The sequence below is a fragment of the Thunnus maccoyii genome, chromosome 1, assembly GCF_910596095.1.
Source record: "Thunnus maccoyii chromosome 1, fThuMac1.1, whole genome shotgun sequence".
Lineage (NCBI taxonomy): Eukaryota > Metazoa > Chordata > Actinopteri > Scombriformes > Scombridae > Thunnus > Thunnus maccoyii.
This window is the reverse complement of record NC_056533.1, coordinates 34,270,794-34,297,127: the sequence shown is the minus strand read 5'-3', so window position 1 is coordinate 34,297,127 and position 26,334 is coordinate 34,270,794. Positions and strand designations below refer to the sequence as shown.

Here is a 26,334-nt window from a genome sequence, read left to right as displayed (position 1 = left end):
CGCATACCTTGGCCGTCGCACTGTGCAATTTAAACCTCTGCTGTCATCATCATTTATCAGATGAAGCTGTAAAATGTGCCAACTCGCCTTCAGATGGCATCGAAAAGCTTAAGACAGAGACCAGGGTCTGGTAATAGAGCAGCTACAGGGATTAGGTTAAGTCACAATGAATGTAAGTGTATCAAAGATTCTACGCGCTCAGCCAAGCAAGATGATAAAAAGAAAAAAAAAAAACAACAACCCACATCTTTTAAAATTGGTGGTTCACATTAATTCCTTTGGCCCCCATGGATTTGCACTGATTCACCAGCCCTGAGGCAGCTGTGGAAGTCGAGGGAGCTAAGTGCTCTTGAAGTACTTGATATGTCTGAGGCTGTAGCCGAGCAGACAAAGGCCAAACCACAGCCACATCTGGACAGGTGAGCAGGTGAGCAGAGCCATTCGCTTGCTCCAAATACTTGACATCTAGCGAGCTGGGTCAAACCTGCGAGGGAAGCAAGCCTAAATAAAAGTACTTTTTTTGCAGTTATTGATTTTAGTTGTTAAAATTACACTATTGATTGTTCAGTCCATTAAATGTTAGAAAAATACAGAAAATGCCCCTCAAAATCTCAAAGTGACACTTTCAAATTCCTTCTTTTGTTAGACCAAAAATACAAAACTCTAAGATGTTACATTTACAATAATATGAAATGAGAAAACTCACATTTGAGACACTGGAACCTGTACATTTTTTGTATTTTTGCTTGATAAACGATTACGCTGTTGGTCTCTGAAATCTACTGCACTAGAATGTGGAGCTCTTATAGTAGCCTACTGTCAGAGTGAAGCTTGATATATTAACTGTGTGCGTGTGACACTTATAGTACATGCTCGGTGTGTGTATGTGATGCTCTCAGCTAAAACCCAAGGGATGATGTGATGGATGGTTGGCAAAATGAGCTTTTATTCAAATGGAAGCGGGTTAGACTTCTTGTGTTTTGGGGGGGTAGAAAGCTTCAGAGCCATGACGTGTGCGTGTTTAGATGTGTTTGTGTATATGTGAGGCAGTGTGTGTGTGTGTGGGTGTGTGGGTACACGCATGTGGGTGTGCGTGTGGTGGGCGGAGTCGCCCTGTGGGTTAACCATTTAAAATAGACACAGACAGATGACCTCCCCCTCTTCTCTACATCCTCAGGCCATTTAGAGGTTAGCTCCATCACAAGCCTGTTAGCATCAACTAACTGGTTCTTCCACACAGAGGTGGGATGTTTACTCAGAGAGGAGCTGTTGGCATTTGGATTACAGCAGTTAAGTCTCACACTGCAACTCTATTCTTTCTGTCAATTAAAGTGTCATTTCACCCAAACCATAAAAAGTATATTATCTCATGCAGATAGTTCTGGTTTTATTTGTCCAGGTTTTTAGATGTCTTCTGCTTTCACCACATTACAGTGGAAGGGAACAGTGGAGTTGCATTTGTGCTGCTCAAACCATTAAAAATGACATTCAAAAGAATTCCTCAGCCACACCTTTCTCTAAACACAATGTCCCTGTTAATCTGAATAATCCACAGACCTTAGTGTGGATTATAGTAGTTCCCAGGTACAGATAGAGAGCAGTTTCAGTGCCGTTATAACCAAAAATTCAAATCAGTTAATCTTTGGCTGGAGGTAGAACAGAGAGATATTCAGCACATGAAACCAAAACTACCTGCAGAGCAACTAATTGTAAGTAAATAAGTAAATAATAATGTGTGTGAACTGATCCTTCAACTCCCAGAATGATATACTGTATAATTGCAAATTAAATAGTAATAATAGTAACAGAGTAAATTTTCTTTTAGACATTTCTAGTGCTGGAACAATTAGTCAGTTGATTAGTTGATCATCATTTTTTTTTATTTATAATTGATTGTCATTTATCAGGCAAAATGGCAAATATTCACTGTTTTCAGCCTCTCAGATGTGAGGATTTGCTGTTTTCTCTGTTCTTTGTCATTGTAAATTGAATATTTTTGGGTTTTTGGCTGTTTGTAGGACAAAACAGACTTCATCGACTGCTGTAGGAAATTATAATGCATTTTTTTGACCATTTTCAGACATTTTATAACCTAAAAAATGAATCAATGACCCAAAAAAACAACAGAGAGACTAACAAATAATGAAAACAATCATTAGTTGCCACCCTACCATTTCAAACTCTATGGCCAGCTCAGCCTTTATCTGTCTTGATAGTTCATTTATTTAGAGTCCTACAACACAGACAACATGACTGATGACACCACATATAGTTTCTTCAATCTCCAACCCCCCCCCCCCTCTCTCTCTTTCCTTTCGGCTTCTCTGGCCCATTGAGACAAGAACCCCCCCCCCCCCCCCTTTCCCAACCTCCTGAGCTCGGGGGTATGTTGCCTGATCAATCCCTCTGCCTTCCCCCTTCCCTCACTCTCTATCCCCCCTCCCTCCTGCCCCATCCCTCCTCCACCCTTCGCAGACAAACCCAACCTCCAGCCAGGAGGGAAAAAGCATGTGGAACTGAGGAGAGAAGCCGCATACCAACACAGAGCTCACACACTCACACGCATTCAGGCTAACACATGGACACATAATCTATACTGATACCGTACATTAGTGTGATATCACCATGATCCAGTCTGCTTTCACCTGGTGATGTTATTCAAATAACCGCAGATCTTAGATCTCAGACCTGATAACAGACAGTAGCCAGGTGGTTTGAAAAGGGACACCTTTGCTTTGGAGATTTTTATCAACAGGGATCAACCCTCATCTGGACTTGTTTATTTTGCTTTGGACTAACTGTGTTACCATGTTTGAGGCAGAAAGGTACGTTTGAGCATTTTCAACCGCCAATATAAATCAGAAGCTCTAGAGGCGATTGTTTGGGGTTTTTTTTTTTTTTTTTTTTCCAGAGCGTGAGATTTTGTGAATTTTCTTCTGTCAGTACCACAGCACATGCATTCTTAGTGAGTCAAATATCTCCGCAGTTTGATTTACACAAGGACTTTTTCTTCTGTTACTTGCACGGCTATGTAAACTCAACCTGGCTGCTCCGTTTCAGCCCATAAACTGTCTTGTTTGGGCACGTTTCTCCTGCTGCAGAAGGTTACAGGTTAACAGGCATCTGAAACAGGAGGACAGGGAGGCTCAGTCACTCATTACTGTTGACGAAGAATTGTATGTGTGTGTGTGTGTGTGTGTGTGCGCGTGCACGCGTAAATGCCTTGGAATCTTCAAGGTGACTTTGCTATGAGATGATGGATGTTTTCTATAAAGGCGAGCTAACGCCCCTCATTCTCAATCTTCCTACATTGTCTTTTGTCTCTCTTGTTATTGAAAAATCTGCTACACATCAAGTCTTACATCAGTGAAGAAAAAGTGGATTCGTCTGACATTTAGTAGCGCACGGATCACTTGATTTAACTTCGATGGTAGTATAAACACGGGCGTAGGAAGTATTAAAAATGTGGGTGGGACAGTCTAACGGGGGGTCTGGATGCCCTCCCGAAGAAAAGTTTTAACAGTGTTATTTCCTGTATTCTGGTGCATTTTAACAGGTGGTTTGATACTTTTATCTGGCTCCAATAGCATGAGAAAAAATTATGGGTACATTTTGTAATTTCATCCAGAGGAAGTGGTTGGCTCCAGATCACACATTTGAAGATATTAAAAAGCTAAAAAGTGCAGAAATTGATTTGCTGACTAATTCAGAGCCACATTTAATAATAACCACTCATTGTGTGTTTAAACTTCGTTATGCTTGCTTGAAACTGCAGTTTCTATTAAATGCATTTCTTCAATGTTGTCAAATCAATGAGTAAAGTGGAGAAGACAGCTGTAGTCAAAGTGTCCCTCATGCATTCTGCAATTAACTATATTCATCCTCCAGTCATTTCTACTGTTGTGGATAATCACCAGGATCTGAGGCCTATTTAACATTATTAGTGCTGCAACAATTAGTTAATAAATTAGTTGATTAACAGTTTTGATAATCAGTTAATCATCAAAGTATTTTATCAAGAACAAACAATCGCCACACCTTAGATTCTGGGAACTTGTGATGGGCTTTTCCCCCCTTTTTTGACATTTTATAGAGTAAATAAATTATGCACTGCACTAGTGTATAATGTTTTATGTTTTTTTTATCGTCATCCATTGCTGAAGTTCACTTCAGCTCTACAGTATTTCTTTGCCTCTTTTAGTTTTTTCATTGTTTAGGTTTTCCAGACTGCAAACTCATCAACCTCATTTCCAGCCGCAGCAGGCATCTGTTTTCAGAAAACAAGCTCCAATAAACCGAATGTACTCTACCTGCCCAGCACCGAGCGGCTGACTGTAACTTAGCAGCTAGCTGCGGAACATAGCGGAACATTTAGTAGTTAAGAGCCAAACCAAACCAGCTAGTTAAAATGACATTCATTAGTGTCGTTTTGATGTTCATTAGAGGGACAGAAATATGACTCCAAACTGATATCAGCCTGTTTTATAAATGACCACAAAACTCAACTAATTAAGCTATAAAATCAGGGATAGATTAACTGATAATTATTAGTTGCAACCTTAAACCTAATATAGGCTTCAGCTTGTTCAGCGCCTGAAGAAGTTTCCTCACTGCGGAGCCACTTTTGGTTGTTTCTGTCCTGCGGCTCATATGCTAATTCTGTTTGACTTCTGGTCATACAAAGGAACACTGTACTGTGTGTGTACTGTACATGTATGTATAAATGTGTGTTTTTGTGTGTGTGTGTGTATGTGTGTGTGGGTTCCCTCTCCTTGAGATCCACATCGAGATAACACAGAGAGTGTTTTAGTGGTCGAAATCTGGCCGGGATGATTTTTTTTACTCACTTAACTGCAAAAACAGAATCATCACAGTCCCACACAGAAAGCATTCAGCAACCGAACGGTCCAGCCTCAACTTTAAATCAGCAAACATTTCATTAAATTACACCTGGGTTAAATGAGTCAATATTTAGTTCCATTAGGAATCCACTCAATGGGTAAATATTTGGGGAATTAGTTGGTGTTGTTTTAGTTTGAATGGGAATGTTTGTGTAAGTGTTCAGGGCATCAGCTTCAGACTGTAACTGCTGCTAACGGTCAGCCTCTGACTCCAACAACCAATAAATCAAGCCCCTTCAAATGTAATTTTCCGTTATGAAATGAAGTGAATGCCCTACTTATCCAGCAGTTACATATACAGTATCTTTTCAGCTGCTCTTAACATTAAGCCGTGCAGTCAATCATAATATCCAAGCCCAGAGTAGATGATGGACTCTGTCTCGGTGATGAATGGTGATATCCTTCCTGTAGGAGCAAAGAATAGACTCATCCTCTGTCTAGTCAGCTACCAATGCTTTTACAGACTGCTGTTGTTTACCACCGGCCACATCAGAGAAATGTGTCTTCAGTCAGATAGTTTAGTGTCTTCAGTGTTTGGGGGCGGGAGGCTCTTTGCCAACCGTTTAGCCCTGATTGATGAGGACTTTGCCTCAGCCGGAAAACTAGATGGATGTGGGCTCCTACTGCTCTATATACAACAAAAGCAGCTCTGAGAAGAAGAACAGAGTGTGTTAACTCAGGCCAAAGTCTTAGAGCAAAGTGTGGTACTGCACTATGTCATCCTCTATGAGCCCTTTAATTGTACGTCTTAGAGCTGCTGTATGGTGCCGGTATCTGATGTCTTTTGTTGTGTTTTGCAGCTACATGACTGATGGAGGTTTGGGTCTGTACACACGGCGCCTGAACCGCCTGCCCGACAGCATGTCCTCCGTTCGAGAGACACTCCATCGAAACACGTCATCGGGACAGGGTGATGCTGACAGGTAAGACTGAAAAATCTTAAAAGGGAAATTCCACCCACTTCCTCTCTTATACTGGGAGATGATCAGTGTGTGGAGTAATGCTGGGATTGCAGTTGACTTGCAAACTTGGCTTGGTTTGTCTACTTCTACTGATTACCAACATTTCCCAGAAAACTTCACACACATCTTATTGAATGTGCTGATCTTAATGTCAGAAGATCAGCACATTGGGAATTTCGGCGTATAAATTTATTATGAAAGTTTGTGGTCTGTAGATAAGTGTTATCATACTGTTGATGGAGGAGATAGTGTTGCAGGCATTTGAATACACTGTTGAACCCTCTTAAGTTGTCATGGACTTTGATTGCAATACTTGTGAATGAAATGTCCTCTCCATGGGGTTTTAAATGGAGCGTTTAGACATGTAGATGGGAAAATAATTGTTTTTAAACATAAAAAAAGGTTTCATATCGCAGAAATGAGCATAATGCAGACACACAAGCTATTGACAGAATATGTCAAAATTTTGGAAAATACAGTGATTCCCTTTTCCTGCCAAGAGTGAGATGAGAAAATTGATACCACTCTGTTTGTTAAATATAGGGCTGTAGCCAGCAGCTGATTAGCTTAGCTTAGCATGGAGACTGGAAACAGGGGGAAACAGCCAGCCTGGCTCTTTCCAAAGGTAACAAAATCTGCCCACTAGCACCCCTAAAGCTTGCTAACTAGCATCTTATCTCTTGTTTTGTTTTATACAAAAAGCTGACTCCCTGAAGTCTCCCCTAGTTGCTTAGCAACCTCATGGTAACAACAAGAGTTAAATAAAGTCACTGCTCCCGGGCCAAGAAATAGTCTGGAACATAACCCCTGTTAATTAGTGAACCTTTGGGGTGCTAAAAGGGGGATTTTGTTACCTTTAGACAGTTAGGCTAGCTGTTCCCCCCTGTTTTCAGTCTTTATGCTAAGCTAAGCTAACAGTCCCCTAGCTCTATAGCGTCATATGTTATCAATCTTCTCGTCTAAATCTCAAGTCAAATACTTTAAACAAACATATCATATCACATATCAATATTACGCAACTTTAGGGTGTATTAATCTTTTCAGTCTTACAATCCCCATTTCTCTGTTCATATAATAATAAAACTATCATATGCGAATGTGCTATCTATGAAACTCTTTCCCTCTTGACCCAACTGGTCAAGGCAGATGGCCGCCCACCTAAAGCCCGGTTGTGCTTGAGGTTTCTTCCCGATAAAGGGGAGTTTTTCCTTGCCGCTTTCGCCAAGTGCTTGCTCATGGGGGAATGTTTGGGTCTCCGAAAATTACAGAGTACGGTTTAGACCTGCTCTATGTGAGAAGTGCCTAACTTCTGTTGTGATTTAGCGCTATATAAATAAAATTGACTTGACTTGAAAAATTGACTTGAGACCAAGCAACTGGGCTTTGTGCAATAAACCACACTGCTGTCGTGCAAATGCATCCTGAAAGTTGGGGAATTGCAGCGAGACACAAGTATTTCTGTGGGTGTTATCAGGATATACTGTATAAACCACAGCATGTTGTAAAGTGAGAAGATTGACTTGGTATTTGTCTTACTGTGGGACTTTCTGGATCGCCTTGTGTCAGTGTGAGTGATTCAGTGTGACGCTGCGGTCTTTGTCCTGTCACAGAGATGGAGAGGGATTTAGTTCCTGGCTAATTGACAGACGGAAATGGATGAAGGCCGAGTTGAGCCCCACCGTGTCGTGAAAAAGAAGGATAGGGGGGAGAAAACAGAGACGGCAGAGGGGGGAGGGAATAGACTCGATATGAAGACGGGCTGCGGAATGAGTACACAGTTGGTGGTTGGAGAAATAAATGAGGGATGAACTGGGTGAGACAAAGACTTAGCACAGAAATGTAGGTGGAATTAAGAGTGAATATCTTTCAATTTAAGTCCAACTATCATCAGCATGTGACCTTTTATTAATAAAAAAAAAACTTATGTTTTGTGTTCTTTAAAGAGTAGAAATATTAACATTTTTAAACAAAAACTTCATAATTAATTCAGTCTTAAACAGACGTGTCACACAGACAGAAACAGGCTGCTTTGCCTCATTTCGAGTGCTTCAAGCAGCCTTTTCAGCAAATCCTCAGGTGTGGCTAATTTCCTGTCTTCCAGACTTTTGACCTCTGCCCTCTCGTTGCCTTTTACCCTGCATGCACACACACACACACACACACACACAAACACTCCTTCACATTAAACTGCTCCAGCCCTCAGGTGGGGTTTAACACAAACTGTCCCACTGCTCACCTTTCATCTCTCACCCCTTTGCAAGACGCCGTCTCTCCTCTCACCTCTTATTTTCCTCCAACTTGTTTTGATTAGAGACCGTAGTGAGAAGAAGAAATTCGAAAGCAATTAAACGATAAAAGTTGGGGATTTCTCTTGTTTTTTTTTTCCGTTTGATTTCACACTTTCATGTTTCTCTGTGAGGTTTTAATCGACCGAGCGGGCAGATGTTACGTTCCTGCAGAAACCACTCATTTCTTCTTTAAAGATCTTCAAACGAGTTCATTAATCGCTTTTATAAGATTAGAGAGAAGGGCAAGGAGAGAGTTCTAAAATGATGAGGGGATGAGGTGACTCCCCCTCCTCCCGCAATCACACCTCCTCACCCCTGAAGGAATGTCTGATAAATGTGCTTACTGGTTTTAGTTTGGGATTAATTAGGAGAGTTGGGGAAGTGGCTGATAAAAATTCATTAGCATAATAAACGGAAACCAGTCGAGCTGGAGGCTAGAGGAGGGCGATGTGTTTTTCTGTTGTAAAAGATGAGGCTAATTTAATACATGAGAGGGGGGTTAATGGTGCGGTTTGGGCAGGTGAAGGAGGCTGCATGTTTTCACCAACATATGTGGTTTGTGAGTGTCTCAGTTGTGAGCTTAGAGCTTAGATGTGTGTGTGCTTGATATTTGCTCTCTGGGTGTGTGACCTGCTATGGTTTTAATTGCCTTTTTTTTTTTACGTCCTCTGTTATGATGAGGCCGAGCCTCTCTGAACCGATGGGGACGTGGGGGTGGGGAAAGGTGTCGGGTGTTACCGAAGCATTGGGGCAAAAGCCTTGTGACCCCTGGACGAGGAGGTCGTGAGCTTCAAAGGGTCGGGGTTCACAGGGAGGAGCGTTCAAAAAACCTTTAAGCCTTCACGCTAAAACCCTCGAGATCAGACCGAACCTGGACTAATGAGGAGCGTAAAGGATGCAACTAGAAAAACATAAGGTGTAATATGAATAATAGGAAACCATTCAAAGTACATATCATCCCATTAGCTGGCCTGGTGAATGATCTGACAGCTAATACTGATCAGTGCTGCTGATCTGCAGCGCCTGTGCAAAAACTAGTTTTACCGACTGTTAAATGTATGTAAAGCAGTGGTTGAAAGCCGCCAGAGGGTCACTGAGACATGGGACAACTGGACCAACTGGGCTGAGCAAATAGACAGAGACAAAAGAGACAGAAACAGTGTGTGTGAGTGTGTGTGAGCATGCTTATCCCTGTCATTTATCTCTACTGCTGGAGAAAGAGGAAGCAATCTATAACGGTCTGTCTTCTGATTTGAATTCTCTTTGTTAAAGCAGACAAAGGAGAGGTCTTTGTGGTTTGAAACCGCTGTAGCGGTGAGTGTTAGAGACACCCCCCCCCACCCCCCACCCCCCTTTCCTTCATGCTGAGGCGTTGAAGATATAATTTCTCTATCCGAAATGAGAGTGTGGCACAAAGAAGAGAGAGCAGGGCGCCACACAAATCACTCACAGTGTGAGGCTGATGACTGATCTTTTCACATGAAAAGGTATATAAATCAGCATAATGAGGTGGCAGGGTGGTTGAAGGATCATTTTACTTTCTCCTGTCCTCTATGTCCTCCTGCTGTCTGCACACAGTCAATATCGGCAGTATCATGGACTCAATTTATGCCTTCAGAGGAAACTAATGACATTCATGTAGAATATGAAAAAAAGAAACAGATAGAGATCATCCATTACAGAAACATAATGTCTTCAATCTTGTTTGCTTACTTTGAGATGATGATGATAATTAAGACACCAACTCAAAGACGAAATAACATGAATGCTACATAAAAAGGTTTTTAAACTCATGATAACAAGCACTGTTACACAGGTTAGTCATTTCGGTGTCAGGTAAATGCCAATTAGCTTCGTTATCAAGAGTTCTTACAATAATCATCTTGATGTGAGAGCTTTTAAATCAACCTGAGACAACTAAAAGAACTCCGAAGAGAAAAAATCTGCTGTAGCTGAATGGTTGGTGCAACTGAATTACTTAATGTCAATAAACATCCTTGACAACACATAATATGCAAAAGGCAGACGCTACATAGTCAAGGCGGAAAAGTGGTTACAAGCTGATATAACCGACAGGAATGACAGGTTTTTTGTTACCCTTTACAACTGCTGTTCTACTGGCATCATGTCATGTCTCTTTGTATATCAGCATGTTCCACTTGACAGATAGACCTCCTATCAGCAGGTGCCTTTTAAAACTCTTAAGCTGCTATCACTCATTCTAATACCCTTCATTGTCCTTCTCTTTATATTATAATTGTAGATTTAAGGCCTTTTGTGAAGTACTTTGAATTTCCCTACTGTTTGAAAGGTGCTGCATAAATAAACTCGCAATATGTTGCCTTTGTGATACTAAACCTCGAACCGCAAGCCTTTTAAGTCCGTGTTCAGACGTTATACTGCATGTACAAAACTTTATTTATTTCACTGATGATCTGCCAAAAAAACACTTGGTGAACCTGGTTTAGCTTTTACCACAACGCAATGCAATGGCATCTGGTACTGCGCTGTGTCGGGCCAATCAAATACATGCAAGCCCACATTCCTGGTGGATAACCGTAATGTGAATTGTTTAATTCTGCTGTTAACCTCTTCTTTGTTGAGACAGAAGATAAAATGATTGCTTTACAGAGCTGTAAAATCTGTTCTCATAGTAAGCTATGATAAACTTCTGTATTTTGGTGTCTGATAAAATAATCGATCTATTTTTCAAACCAGCATTTCCAGATTGTATTTCATCCTTGTACCCGTACCTGAAACAAAATGTCCCCGCTTTTACAGCTGCTTACACACTGAAATACTCCCTAAAGTAGTTGTGTTTCCTCCATTATCAACTTGTGCAATAGACAATGTAGCTTCAAGGCAGAGACTTTGCATGACAAGATTCTAATTACTCAAACTACTTGAGTTCCCAGAGTAATTGTCTCAGCTCTAGTGTATAATACTTGTAACTGGTGTGTAGGCTAACCTTAGATGACCCTTGTTAGTTACTTAAAAGTGAAAGGATATGGCCGGCAATTGTCTATATTCTTCTTATTGCCAACAAATCTCATGTGCAAATCCAAACCAACAATTAATTGATCCTACTTGCAAGTATTGTGTGTGTATCCAAAGTCTGATATGTCTTATTCCTCTGTGCCATAGAGCTCCGTCGTTGTCCAAAAGCTATTAAAAACGTGTCATAGAACCAAACTGTAACAATGGGTGACATGCTTCTTATGTCAAATCGCCAGCCTTATCCGTTAAAGTCCATTTCTCATTAAGTGTTTACATTACTATGATACATGTTCACATTATTTTGTCTGCCCCCATAAAGCGGAATCACTGTTTAACTGTACGTATGATGGATGTTGACAATACTTCAAATGATCTTTGATAAGGGTTCATTGTCTGAAGCACAGTCTGTCTGCACATATTCTATAGTTTTCTTTCTCTCTCTCAGGAGGGCTTTAATCCCACCTGCAACAGAACTGAAGTTGTATACCACATGGGCATACACACACATATATTACAGGCACACTCACTATAACACACACATGCCCCTAATCCCCAGTATGTCATCTCTCCTGTCTGGACTTGACCAAGTTCCCTGTTGGCCTCAGGTATAGGAAGAGAGAGGTTCACCCTCCTTTATCAACTCTCTCCTAAGCTACCAGCAACACCTGGCACTCCACCTGTCTCCCCCCTCTCTACCTGTCTGTCTCTCTGTCTGCCCTCTCCAACCCCCACCTCCACCTGCTCCCCTTGTTCAGCAGAGTGAATGTTGTGGTTTGGCCCCAGGCTCTCACTGTAATAATAATCGCTGGATTGGTCTCCTCCCCTCCTTCTTTTCCTGTCGTTTCATGAACCAGCGATCCTGTTCCCTGTAGGACCAGGAGGCCATTTGTATGATAATCACAGACACACAGCTTCATGTGCACCCCCCCCCAAAAAAAAAAAAACCCTACACTTGCACTTGTACCTGGTCCTAGTTGGTCCTTTCCTGCTTGGAAATAGCAACAACCTGTCAAGACTGATCAGCTGCTGTTTCAAGATTTCTCTCCAACACTAACCCTGATCAGCAGTGTGTGTGTGTGTGTGTGTGTGTGTGTGTGTGTGTCCCAGTCTGGTGTGTGTGGTGCGTTGGGCCGTGGCTCCACTCTGGAATGCCAGGAGTGTTTGGTTAATGATGGCAGAAGGGAGCAGGGTGAGTCAGTGTTGGGTTACCAGGATCAGTGGCACCAGGGCAAATGAAGACCTTACCTAAGCTATCTATGGTTCCCAGAATGTGCAGTGTGCATACTTTTTTTTTTTTTTTTTGTAATACCTTTGCATAATGATACAGGAAAACTTTCAGTGTTTTTTGTGATGTCCTCAGGCACCTTGCTGCAGCCTTGTAAAACATAAAATTCATAAAAGTTTATAAGCTAACATGGATGTGTTTTCATCTAGATTACTTATCCTTTTTTCTCTTTTGATTCAGTTTGCTACAATTAAGAAATTGTTATAAAAAAAATATGTAGTTTAATATTCCCCACCAGTGTTAAGCAAGTTAAAAATTGTAATCAATTACTGATTAAAATAAAAAATAAAGTAATAATAATAAAGTAATTAGTAAAGAAGCCTCAGTGACTCCATTAATCCCAGTAAGGCAGCGACCTCGCTGACCCCCAAGTGTAAAAGTAAGGGAGCCTTACTGGGATTAGTAATTGTAGTGTAATTACTGAGTTTCAAATTGTAATCCCTTATCACTACTCATTACGGAAAAACTGCCAAAAAACTGGTTCCCACACATCGTAAAATCTTGGCATAGCATTGTGTATCCACGATGCTATTAAAATCAACCCAAACGCTGCTTCTAAGCAACAAGACTACATAACCTGTACAAGATGAGACTATATAACCTCAACGCTCATTGTCTGGTTTAATGAGAAAATTGAATCATCCTCATATTTCATTACCTCAGACTGCTCAGTAGCTCGCTTTTAAGGGTGCAGCCACATCAAGAGTGTAATTGCCTCTCATATTGTGGAAAAAAAAAAAACTAGAGATGATGTAGGGTTTTATAACAATGTTTTCAGGGCTTAAATGGACAGTAGCTTTCCATTTGCTTGTTTTCGCCGCAGGCTGGTCATCTCAAACTTGAGTTCCAGCCAAAAAAGCTATCATGTTGATAACAGACCGTGATAATCCATCTACATTAAACTGAGCCTCATTCATCCTGGTGATAAGCTGTCAGCCCTGTTCCTTTTGTACTAGTTTGAGCATCAATGAATCACAAACTGTATGTTCAAGTCGAAGCGAAAAGTAAGAAACTGAACTTTATAAACATTGCTGTTAAAATTCAGGAGGTGATAAGAAAAATAATTGCAGTGACGTCTTTGAGTCATTGTAGATTGACGTAAGTTACCTCGAAATTTTGTTCTTGTCATGAAAAGGAAAAAAAAGGTAAGATTTTTAGAAATATATTTATCAACCTCACATTCAGTGAGAGTATGTTAAACATTTGGTCTGAGATATGAACAGCCACTCCTATCCTTTGTCTCCTTATCTTCTGCATTCACTCACTTATATTCATAACACACTTTATGCAACCAAATACTTTTCCACAGATATCCAGACTCTCACACAGCCTTTGACTCCCCTAGCATACTAAATGCTGTAAATGCCTCCCAGCCATGGTCATGCTGAAAGCAGCGTTCTGCTGCAGCGTCCCAGAGGTGTGTGTATGTGTGTGTGTGTTTCTAATGAAGCCAGACTGGTGAGGCGTCTGAGTGCAGTCTGAGGCAGTATGACCCACGGTTCTCTCCAAGACGTGGACGTTCAATACAGGCTGTCAGGTCAAATATGTTCCCAAGTTAATCATACTCCTAAACACCCACATAGCGTTCTGCAGCTGCTGCAGAACGCCGTTCCACCTAGACTGCAAACTTTTTAAGTGAGAAAATTAGCCAGTGCTATGAGATCATTCTTCCCGATACAAATCAACAAGAAGTGTAATTTTTCATTTTTTATTGCAGCATTTTTCTGGTCACACCAGCATTTTAAAAAGGCTAAATTTAGTGGCGAAATCAATCCATTCCATTGGAATCACCTCAATCTGCGAATTTGCTCACAAAGGCAGAGTAAATCTGCCCAAATCTTTTTTACATTGAGTTCAACTTTGGTGAACTTTGAGATGCAAATTTGTGCCCTTGACCAATAGCAAGCAGTCTTGACAGTGCTGATGTTTGAAGGACCAGAGAGCCGGAGAGGCCAAAATGGAGGGAAATGTCGTAGCTTATTAGCTGCACCATCAATTTTTATTGAACCCTCCTCTGTCGAAGTATAAAATGCTCCACAAAAGACGAATGGTTTGCAGACCGTTACAGTAAGAGTCAGGGGTCAGTGGTCCTAATACGTCTGTGTAAATTTATTCTTCCATTAGCGACAGAGCTAACAAAGCTTGTTATAACTGACGGTTAGCTTAGCAAGTTTTTCGCTAATTGGTAGAGCTTTTTCCACACATCGATAACTTACAACAGTAACATTTTTGAATTAAATAATGTACAATCCTTAGAATAAAATCCTACAGAAAATCTTTTAAACACATTGATTTGTATTTAAACCAGATTGGAATAATCCTAAAGGTTTTGTTTAAAGAAATTAACAGTTTTCGGACTCAATATGAGGTAAACTTGGGTTTGATTTTTCGCTTTTGCAGTGTAACAACAGGGAATGTGCTGCCTGATTGCATGTAGGAGGAGATGACATTAAGTAGGGTCAAGGGTCTTGCTTTACATCAAAAAAAAAAAAAGGAGAAAGAAAGGGGGGGAGAAATTTTGAGGGTTTTTTTTTATAAGAAGAGGGAAACACAGACAGAATCCTAAGAGGAATGATGTTTTAGTTGCCATAGATACTGTATCAGCAGACCATCTTTCCTCCCTCTGGGCTTTTAACAGGCACACCTGCCTCACCCCAGGATACACACACACAAACACACACACACACACACACACAAACACACACACACTGATGAGGGTGGGGCTCTCATTCAGGTAAATAAGGCCTTTTCTTCCACACGTTCTATTTTTTGCATCAAACTTTGCAGCTCTAACATTAGTTCTCTCTTGATCTTTATACTCAGTCTACCAACATATTATTTACTTAAGCTTGTTTCCAGGCATTTTTGTCCCAGTTTCTTTGCTTTATTACTCAGCTGAAAGTAGTGAGGTGCACCAATGACCCACAGAGAGAAAAAGCTTTATATATGACAAAAAACTACAGACCGGATTCAAAAGCTGGACGTTTTGATTGCAAAGTATATGAGCCTCAGCCAACCGAGCCACCGCACCAGCAGTTTTTGAAGGGAAACACAGAGGTCAGAGGCTCAGCCCCATGTCTCTTGGTCCAGTCTGGAATCTGAACCAGGCAGCCAGGAGGAAACAGTAGATGGAGAAAGTAGAGCAAAAGAGCAGAACATGTTGGACTTAAATTCATCTACAGTGAGTGGTTTGTGGAACGCTCAGCACAGGGTAAGTTTTAATCTGCCCTGACTGATATTTTCCGTGAGGTTGGGTGCGGGTGGTAAGTCGGAGAGTCAGCAGGTTCGTGCAGGTTGCAGCTTTAAAGTAACAGGATAAAGTTGATTATCCTCGTTTCACCATGTGAGCTGCAGGAAAGGCTCGGGGACAGAAGTCTGCAAGAGGTTTTATGTCACGGACTCTGAAATGTAACAGGCTGCAGACTAACATATTGCTAGAATTTTGTTCCTATCCACCCCAAATGGGATCATTCTCATGGGAATATTTCTTGATTTTAATTGATGATTTTAACCTGTTAACAACCACTTTTCATAGTCCAACAAGTGGAAACATTCAAGGTATCTTGTGCATCAATTTACTCACATTCCCACAAAATTCAATCTGATTTATTAGGTATCTTTGGAAACTGTGGGACCTCCTCAGAGAGTTTAAAGTAAAGTTCTGTTTGTTGGAGCTACTGTATGTTTTGAGGTTAAAGAGGTTGATAATAAGCTAAATAATTGTCAGTAGTTTCCATCATTAATTGTTATTGTATCGTTAACGATATAGAAGAGTCAACTACGTTTTGTGTTTCCCTAAAAATACCGGTGGTGGTTTCTTTTACACCAACAATAATAAACTTTTATTTAATGCACATTTTTGAACAGTTAATTAAGTTCAGAAAGAGAAGCAACGAAGAGCATCTGTGGAAAAACAGAGCAGAGAAAAGTGGCTCAACGTTAAAAGAGGAAACTCCTGAAAATGTTTTATTTCCTAAAAGTGGATCATCGTCCGTCATCTGGAGACACTTTTAAAGCAGATTTCAAACCAGATGAGCATAAAAGGACACATTTGGGGAAAAAAATTGCTTTTATGTTATATTGCATGCACCCCAACATAACTGCTAAGTATTTATTGTTTGACCCTCAGGGGTCCCCACAATTGCTATGGACCACAGGTGTAGAGGCAAGCGTTACAGCCTTGTGTTTCATTCTAGCACTGAGGTGACAATAAGTTGGTTTGTATGCGCTGTGTGTTTAAGTAGTTTGTCTCCACGCACGTGTGAAATTCCCTATGTTTGCCTCAATAGTCATTTAAATCTCACTTGCATGCGGCGAGGTGGAATCGTGCGTGTGCTCTGCGATGTGTGTCACATGTGTGAAGAGTTTAGTGTGTTTTCACTGCGGATCCGGGTCAGTCGGTCGGATATAAGGGAGTGTGTATTTACACATCAAACAGAGAGAGAAAGAGACCAGTCAAAGGAAATCTGTGTGTAAGAGAAGCAGCCAGAGGGATCTAACTGCTTTGATAAATTCTCTGAGTGCAGATAGCAAATGTTTTCCCAAAGCAGGAGACAATAGGACCAGACATGGGAGAGAGAGAGAGACAGAAGAGAGAGAGAGAGAGAGACATTCCTCAGTGTGTTGTCCAGTTCAGTCCTGTCATTTCTCGTCAACGCAGGGACAGCTGTGTCATTTTCGTACCACACGACTCCTGGGCTCCGGCCCGGAATGTGCCGGGTTTCATCACAGCAGCCTCTTCACTGCCTCCTTTACTGTCTCACTATGTCTATAGTTACGTTTAACAAAATTTAACAAAGTTGTTTTGATTGAAATTTTTTTAATGAAAGAAATGATAACACTGCTTCTTTAGTGTAGATTTGCAGTGTTTTCCTGTTATGGAAAATAAACACTTTCTGAGAATAATATCAAAATCTTTACATTTAATTAGCCCAGCACATGTAATATCATCCTTCAGATCTAAATATCCAAGAGAAACCTTCAAACAGTGAAATACGTTTTTCTGAAGCCTGAGGGGAAGAGCAGCTGCACGTACAGATACTGATGTGAGAAAATCTTTACGTCTCTCTTATGATGCAGTGAAACTGGCAAAACAACCTGCAGGTTACAACTTACAACTTAGTCTAATTTGCATATGAATGTTGTGCCTGTCCGAGCATGTGACATTCTGGTTTTCACAGTATACGGTGTCATTAATGTGCAGTATGTTTTAATCGCTGTATTTTCTGCTGGAAGTTAGCGCTAAAAAAGGGATGTGCTGTTATGAAGTAAGTGAAAACCACTTATACACACATATACACAATAAACAGGCATTTTACAGCATATGCAGCATTATGTGATATAACTTTTAAATATTACAGTATCTTTGAGAATATGTAAAACAAAAACTTCAGAAATTCATTTTGTTCATTTTTAATTAGAACTTGCTCAGAATCATTTACACTGGACAACACACTGTTGTATGTATGATATGATCATATTGCTAATAAACCTCCATACTTATTTGGTTTAGACTGAAAATGTGTTTGTAGCAGAGAATCTGTGCAGGTTCCCTATCTGTTTTTGCATACTTTAGTTTCTGATTTATTCAAAATTTTGGCAATTTTAGACTTTTACCAGACATTTTTGTGTCTGGTATCATTTAAAATCTGTGAAATTCAAACAGCATCAAGCCCTTATCATCAATATACAGTTCCACTGACAGTCAGTCATATAGTATTATGGCCCAGCCCTAAGAGAAAAACATGTTTTTGTGTTATTGCGCCAGTATGCAAACCATATTTCCTGATTGGAATAAATAAAGTGCTTTGCATGTCTCTGATGGTGCTGATATGTTGCTCATGACACTGTCTCCTCAGTCCTGATGCTGTGTCTGTACAGCGTACACAGACCTCACCTGTCAACTTGTCCATGATGTCATCTGTGTCCCCACCCCCAACCCTGAGGGCTTTAAGTCAGAGAGACAGTCTGTCAGTGTCCTCCCCCGATCTGTCTGTCTGTCTGTCTGTGTGTGTGGACAGAGACAGATTTGGGGTTATATGATCCAGCTGCAGTGTGAGGACCAGTAGTCGCCCCTCAAACACAGGAAATCCCCTTACTTCTGCTTCACAGCTCTGTTGTGGCCACATGTCTGTGTGTATATTTCTGCGGCACAGATCCTGTGTGCATGTGCCAGAGTCGGATGGGGTTTTTTCAGGAGGGGGGGTGTTACAGTACTGCAACGCCAACCAACCAACCGCAGTCCCAAGGGACGCACACAAGAAAAGTTAAACAAACACAACCACTGCCTTTTTCTCAGGACACTTCAGACACTCTTATTGGCTGACCCATAAGAGATCCCTTTTTTTCATTGGTCCCTTCGCCTCTCCCATTCTGCTCTTCTCTTTAAGGGAGGTTTGGCCTCTGAACTCTGACCCCTTAGGGAAAGCAGAAAGCTCTCTAAAAGGACCCGGAGAGAGATGAGGTTCCTCTCTGGAATGTCTTGATTCGGGTCATTTTTTTCCCCCTCCGCTACTGTCCTCTGTGACTTGTTTACAGGCCTTTTAGCCTCTTTAGAAAGTGAGAGAGTGACTGTCATCTTGGTGAATGACAAGCTTGGTAACACAATTTTAATTGCACACTCCAGCTGATTTAAAGGGTCACTTTACCCAAAATGGGGTGGAATAAGATACCTACTTTAATCAAGGATGAGTCAGATCCTTCTAGCGTTAAGTAAAAGGCAAAACAATGGCAACTAGACAGAGCTGCTCAATAAAGTAAAGGTATCTTGTTTTTCATGTCTAGGCTTTTATTCACTTTCTATGTTGCCTTTTGTCTTGAGTGCACCTCTTAAAACATTTTAGTGATTGTATTTGGGATTCAGTTGTCTACGATTGGTGCTTGTGTGTTGTGATATCTCTTCATGTCAGACAATGAACTCCTGTAGGGCTGCAACAAACAATTATTTTCATTGGCAATTCATCTGTCGATTATTTTATCGATTAATCGATTAGTTGTTTTGTCCATAAAATGTCAGAAAATGGTGAAAAATGTCGATCACGGTTTCCCAAAGTGACATCCTCAAATGTCTTTTTTTGTCCCGACCAACAGTCCACAACCCAAAGATATTTAGTTTAATATCATAGAGGACAAAAGAAACCAGAAAATGTTGCAGATTAATTGAATAGTTGGCAACTAATCGATTAATTGACTAATCATCGCAGCTCTAAACTCCTGTCCCCATCTTGCTGAATGGTTGAAAGTCTGTGAAATTACCTGAGACAATGCTGGAAATAAGTCTAGGAATTTATCAACCTGTCCATGACAAAGTCTGATACGTTTTGTTTTAAAATAGATTAAATTTCAATGCTTTGAGCACCACAAACCAAATCACCTCCATCATATTGTGGTGCAGGCAGACATCTCAAAATCCCCAAATTTATCTACATGGTTTGATGCTGTAAAAGGTAAGTGAGAAAATATGTGTTTTTTTATGATTTGGGTGAAGTGATCCTTTTGGGGGAAGAGCAAGAAGACAGTGTGATGATCTATTAGATGCAGGGCCTCATCGGCCTACGTTTGGCACCACTTCCTCCCGGGGGCAGCTCGCGGTTAATGTCTCCGTCTTCTCTGATTGGCCGTAAAGGGCTCGGTGGTTGTTAACTGGCGGGTTGCTTTGCCAGCGGGAGGCTGTGGGCTGGGCCATGCCGTTTGGCCTGATCTCTAATTAGCACTGGCTTGTCAGCTAGTCAGGGTGGATCTGTCTGGGAAATTGCAGTCTTGCACACACTGAAACACACACAGACGCTCACATACGCATAAACCATAGCTGGGAAACACACAGTAAAGCAACAAGCGGGATTGAGGATTGTCCTTCAGTTTGGGAGAGTTTGCCTGTGATCATGGGGCTTTGACTTGTGTTGCCGTCTGACTCTTGTTAGGCTGAAGTGGCTTATTTAGGGCTCAGGGTGTGTTTGTATGTGTTTGAGTTTTGCTCTATAAGTGGCGCGGCTGCAGCAGTGAAGTGGTTAACAGTCCCGGGGGAGGCTCATGTTACCAGCAGCAGGGCAGGTCCTTCCCTTTCCCCCCCCCCCCCCACCCCCCACCCCCCTCCAGTCTCTCTCTCTCTCTGTTAGTCCAGAGAGAGACGAACAGTGCCCGAGGGATGAAGCATCAGTGCAACGAGTGACAAAGAAGCTCAATCTAGGAACGCAGCCAAGGCGAGAGAGAGGGGGCGAGAGACACTGAGAAAGCTCAGAGAGAGAGAGAGAGTCAGACAGAGAGGGAGTGGGAGAGGTTTGGCTGTGTGAACTCTCTCAGCGGCATGGAGTCATGAAGCTCTCTGTCCAGCTTGGCATTTTCCCGCAGCGCTCTGGTTCCCACGGCAACCCAGGCACCCTGACCAGGTAGATGCATATATGTGTGTGTGCAAGTGCGTAAAGGAAACTTTGTGCTTCTAGTTGCGGCAACTTTGATCTAATCCGTATTCAGGAAGTGTTGAGATATTTGCGGGTTTGTTTATCTGTCTTTTTTTTTAATGTCTGTCCACATATCTTCATTTTCTTCTATTCTTGTGTGTGCATCTATGTGTGTGTGTGTGTGTGGGACTTTCCCTTGCGGCTGTGTGAACGAGTTGAGACGGCTGCGGTCAACCCTCAGCACCTCTCAGCCCCATCTGCTCCATGGATGCTTTCAACTCTTAAAACTCGGCGGTGAATCTCTCGCTGCTCTGCTGCTGGCCGTTTGATTTATTCTGCCGGAGAACCCAGAAGGAAGTTATGTTTTCCCCTCTGTCTCTGTTTTGTCAGGTTGTTAGCAAGGTGGCTCAAAAAGTAATAAATGCACAGTGTTTGGCTTGAAATCTGGCTGAGAGGCCGTGCCAAGGGCCAGCTGATTAGATTTCGGTGGTAATCTGAATCTGGGATTTCTGCCATTGAACATTCTTTTTGTTTTGTTTAGATTTTTTTAAGCCATAATTATAATGCTGTGTTCATGTGCTGGTGGGAAACAGTTGGCTGCTGAAGAGTGCTGTACTGACTTAGCGCTTTGTTTGAAAAATCAAATCCCCGAATGATTAAAGACAAATGTGATATTTAGGGCTCAGTATGTAATCTCAATACATTTTGCATGTGTGGTGCAATGTGTCGAAGCATCCAGTATCAAAAAGTTGTTCAGTTAGATGCTCGGTCTTTGCCTCTGATTGATATCAGGAAACAAAGATTATTGTACAGCTGCTTGTAGTCAGACAGCATTAAACACTGCTGTAATGAGGAGTTTGTTCAATAAAATAAAGATTTTATAGAGAAACTTGCTCATGATGCTCAAACTGAGGGTGAAAAAAGTGTTGTTTTGACAGCAGTAGCGATGATCAGGTCTTGTGTTTGCACTGGTATCACAAAATTTCAAATCATATGCAATCCTCCTGGTGATATGTTTGTGCTCATATTTGATCTGTAATGATTAATTGATCCATTGATAGTTGATTAATTAAGTTCTCTTCTTTTCTAACACACTATTCTAACATTTAACAGTTTATAAAGTGAACATCTTTGGTTTTTGGACTGAAAAAACAAACAATATGAACATAGTTTGTTAACTGCTGTCCTGGTGGATATGGTAGGAAAGGAAAGAGGAATGCTCAGTGTGCCAACTGAAGAGACAAGAAGGTTGTAAGTCCTGTGTGTGTGTGTGTGTGTGTGTGTGTGTGTGTGTGTGTGTGTGTTTCTGTTGTCACAAAAAAGACTTTCTTGCTGGTTTTTATGTATCATTACTCTTAACGGAACGGTCTCTTAACAACTGTAAAAGTACACATAGCTTGACAGCACCAGTTCTGTGTTTATGTATGTGTGTGTGTGTGTGTGTGTGTGCAAGTGTGTGTGTGTGCAAGTGTGTGTGCAAGTGTGTGTGTGTGTGTCCCCTGGTGCAGTCAACCCTGCACTGACCATCACCATCAGCCCCCCTCTGGTCCTTTCAGAGTGATGTTTGCCAACTGGCCGGGCTTCCTGTCCCCCCCCCCCCCCCCCACACACACACAGGCTCCCAGCAGATATGCACACACACACACACACAAAAAAACAAGCACACACACACACACTTAGACATACGTACACATTTACAAACAGATAAATATATCCAGCATTAACTCCCGGCATGTTTGCTCTGTTCAGTCTGTTTGAGCAAGTCACACACACACACACACACACACAAACACACCATGATGTCACTCTTTGGACGAGCCTTTGTTCATATGATAGACAAGCCCATTCAGCCTGTTTGTGTGTGTGTGTGTGTGTGTGTGTGTGTGTGTGTGTGTGTGTGTGTGTGTGTCCAAGCTGAAATCACTTAGGATGGAGAAGAAAGGAAGCGGAAAGAAACACCAGGCAGTCAGAGACATCGGATCCGTTTCCTTTTTTCAATTTTGCAATTTTAGTTCCGTTTATCACACTAGTTTATTATCAAAAATCATACAAACTTATCAGAAAAAAGAACTCTTGTGTTGATAATACAAGAAGCATCACACTTCAGTTGCTGCTCTGTCTACAATGCGTGTTTGGAGTAATAAAACATGTGTCTGAATAGCCGGCTTGGGCTCCCTCATCCTCTCCACTCTGGAAGATTTACTGTTTAAAGAGTTTTAACGTGAGCCTCTCTGTCCTCTGCTCTCTCTGTGTGTGTGTGTGTGTGTGTTTGTGTGTGTGTGTGTGTGTGTGTGTTTGCGCGTGTATCCAGTTGGGATGACAGCAGCTCCGTGAGCAGCGGCATCAGCGACAACATCGACACAGATGATATCAACACCAGCTCCTCCATCTCCTCCTACGCCAACACGCCCGCAGCACAGCGCAAGGGCCTCAATACACAGGTAACAACACACACACACACACACACACACAAACATGAAACACACACACCAGATTCCTTAAGCTTTAGTCCTCTAAGTCAAATGAAGGTCTTATCATTTTTTTTCTCCTCTTTATTTTATTAAAGAGCAATGAGCCTTGGGGTCATTATGTAGCTAATTAGCAAATATGTAATATATCTGGTAAAACCTGATATTTATATTGTGGTTTTCATTACTTTTTCCACATAAAATTGTTAAAAGCTAAACTTAAATAGATTGGATAAGGAATTCAAAAGCATTAAATGGACTCAAACTCACTAAAGTTGTGTCAAACTCTAGTTTGTCTCCTCTGTCCGCATGAAGAAGAAGCCAAACATGAGAGATTTTGTGTTTTAGTGTGCTGAGTTGAATATTTTGCACTATAACAATCTGCTTCATGCTAATCATCCAACACACACTCACAAATGCTCATTCTCTCCATGACATAATCACTCAAAAACAATATATGTTGATGTATTTTTAACTTATTTTTCAAGTGGAACCACGTTTACAGTCTTCAGAGAAACAGACCATTTTAGTGACACTATGTCACATTTTTTTAAATAAATGTTTAGTCTTCCCCTTTTTCTCGTGGAAGAACATCTCATTGAAATGCAAAAAACATTCACCATGTTTTCAAAGAAAGGGAACAAGTCAGTCAACAGCGTTGTCATGGCAATCGCTTAAACTCCAATTCCCATGTCGAAGCTGAGTTATCTTTGGCAACAGGTGAGTTCACATTAAGTCTGTGAATTTCTTTCAAATAAATGAAAAATTGCAAAAATGTAAATTAGATGTAGACAGTGACAGAATTCCTCTCTTACAGTATTCTGCACCGCGTTCCCTCCACTTGGCTCATTTCCCAAAAACGCAGTCTGTCTCAGGATTCCTTTGCATTCAGAGAAGAATGTGAGACTACATAAATTGGGTGGCACAGCCATGAACTCACAAAGCTAAAGCTGATGTTGACACTGGCCTAAAATCATTAAACACTGATTAAGAGCCGGTAAGAGCCGGTTCAGAAAAGTGATTTGTTAGACAATAATATTGTCATTTGACTCACATGTACAACACACACACACACACACACACTATGTCGGAGCTGATGTAGAGCCAATCACAATGTGACGTGCATCCGTTATTGCTGCAGACGTCGAGGTGCTGAGGAAAAAACAAAGGACACAAAGGAGCCCTTTTTCTCCCTGCAGCTCTGACACACTGCCGGTTAATACAGTCTGCCTCATCTGTCCTCTGGTAATAACACACATTGGCTGGACTGTGTGTTTTCAAAGGTCTGTGAGTAGCAGCCCGCTGCATTTTTGTAGTGTTGCCTTGGCGACTGCAGAAGCAACTTAAAAGCAGCTGTCATTCCTCAAACAGCTGTAATTTACTGTGTTAGTTAAATAAAGACTATGGTGAAGTAGCTAAGTTATAGACTTTAAAGTTAAAATAAATTCAAGTGCAGGACTGACTTCCCTCAAGACTTGACTTGACGTGAGACTTTCAAGCTATGTATGTAAAAAACCAGCAACACAGCATCAGACAGGCCTTGCAAAGATGCACAGCTCGAATACTTAATTATTAGTCTTGTTGCTTTGAAAGGAAAATATTCATGTCATTTTATTGGACCTGAAAGACTCGCATGTAGACTTGAATTCGCTTGTGACTTGACTTCAAGTTCAATCTCAAAAACATGAGCTGCTCAGTGAAACAGCAGTGAAAATGCTTCTCTCACATTTCAGATAACTAGGAGACCTTTTCCTGCTCAATAAAAGCAGTCCAGAAGCCTGACAAACTGCTCAGGTGATGGTGGTGTGGATGCTCGCTGTGGTTATAAAATGTGGAAATGCTTTAGGGCCACTTGGCAACGTGAAAGACGCTCTCTTCAGCAGTAATAAATCTGGCATACTATGTGTGTGTGGGTGTGTGTGTGTTCCCAGCCTGTGACGGATGCAGAGAAGCACTCGGCCTCCACAGCGGTGCACCAGGCCTGGTCGGGAGACGAGGTGAAGAGGCCAGACGGGTCAGACAGCGGGGTCAGGATGGAGCCGGGCTCCAAGTGGAGCCGCCGAAACCCCTCTGACATCTCAGACGAGTCCGACAAGAGCGGCTCGGGGAGGAAGACCCCCTCCGTGTCTCACACCGGCTCCTGGAGGAGAGGCATGACCACTCAGGTGGGGGTGACGTCACCCCGGACCAAAAGCACCAGTAGCACAGGCTCCACCGGCTCCGTCACCCTCAAGACCCACAGTTCAGGTAACGATGTCTGTTTGCATTAGTTTCTGCACTGACTGCCTTTATTCACAGCGCTGAACTCACTGGATGAAAATATTATAGAGTGAGAGTGACGCTGTAATGAAGAATAAAAGTGTATTAATTAAAAAAGTAAAAACAGGCAAATAAATGAACAATAAATTAATAAAATAACATTATAAAATGAATAAAAATAGCTCAATTTTCCAACTTATCTCCTCACACCTGTAATGAAATTATTCAAAAATTCATTAGAAACAAGTAGAATTACCTCAACTCATATATTCATGTAAATGTTGAGTTGTGTGAGTTAAATGTAAAGTTAGTAACACCTTGCAACAACAGCTCCATCATCCTTTTCAGCAGCAGCAGATCAGTAGTTGAAATGTCTTTGCACACTGATCAGTTGTGCAGAGCGACTGCATTATTCTGTTTTACAGAGGCAATGCTGCCAAAGAGTCAGCCAAACAATGAAGAGAGTATTCATTCCAAGATTGTGTTTCTTTTTAGCTCAGGAAACTGAAATCATTCGGGGATACCATCTGAATAGTTATCTGATTATAACATTGCTGTGTGGCATGAAAGAAGACAGTATTGAAAGTGCAGTGAATAGAGTGTGCTGGCTTTTGATGATGTACTTCAAAATATTGCTTGTTTTGTTAGCCTCTTAGTGAAAAAGACGGGACCTTTATGACTTCAATTGAAGGACAGATTTAATCTTTTATAGCTTGAGATGCTGGCATCTTTGAGCTTGTAAACCCTTTTGGATAAACTCTGAAATGGATGATGACCA

General features: G+C 41.4%; 1 protein-coding gene across 4 annotated transcripts in view; it reads left to right on the top strand.

Annotated features, from left to right (window-relative positions):
- Window positions 1-26,334, top strand: part of nav2a (neuron navigator 2a) — a 230,069-nt gene that overhangs the window by 171,873 nt on the left and 31,862 nt on the right. For all 4 annotated transcript variants that reach the window (XM_042412852.1, XM_042412867.1, XM_042412859.1 and 1 more), the window contains exons 12-14: window positions 5,702-5,824; window positions 23,141-23,270; window positions 25,229-25,544. In XM_042412852.1, the coding sequence (XP_042268786.1) occupies window positions 5,702-5,824; window positions 23,141-23,270; window positions 25,229-25,544 (569 nt within the window). The remainder of the gene's footprint in view (window positions 1-5,701; window positions 5,825-23,140; window positions 23,271-25,228; window positions 25,545-26,334) is intronic.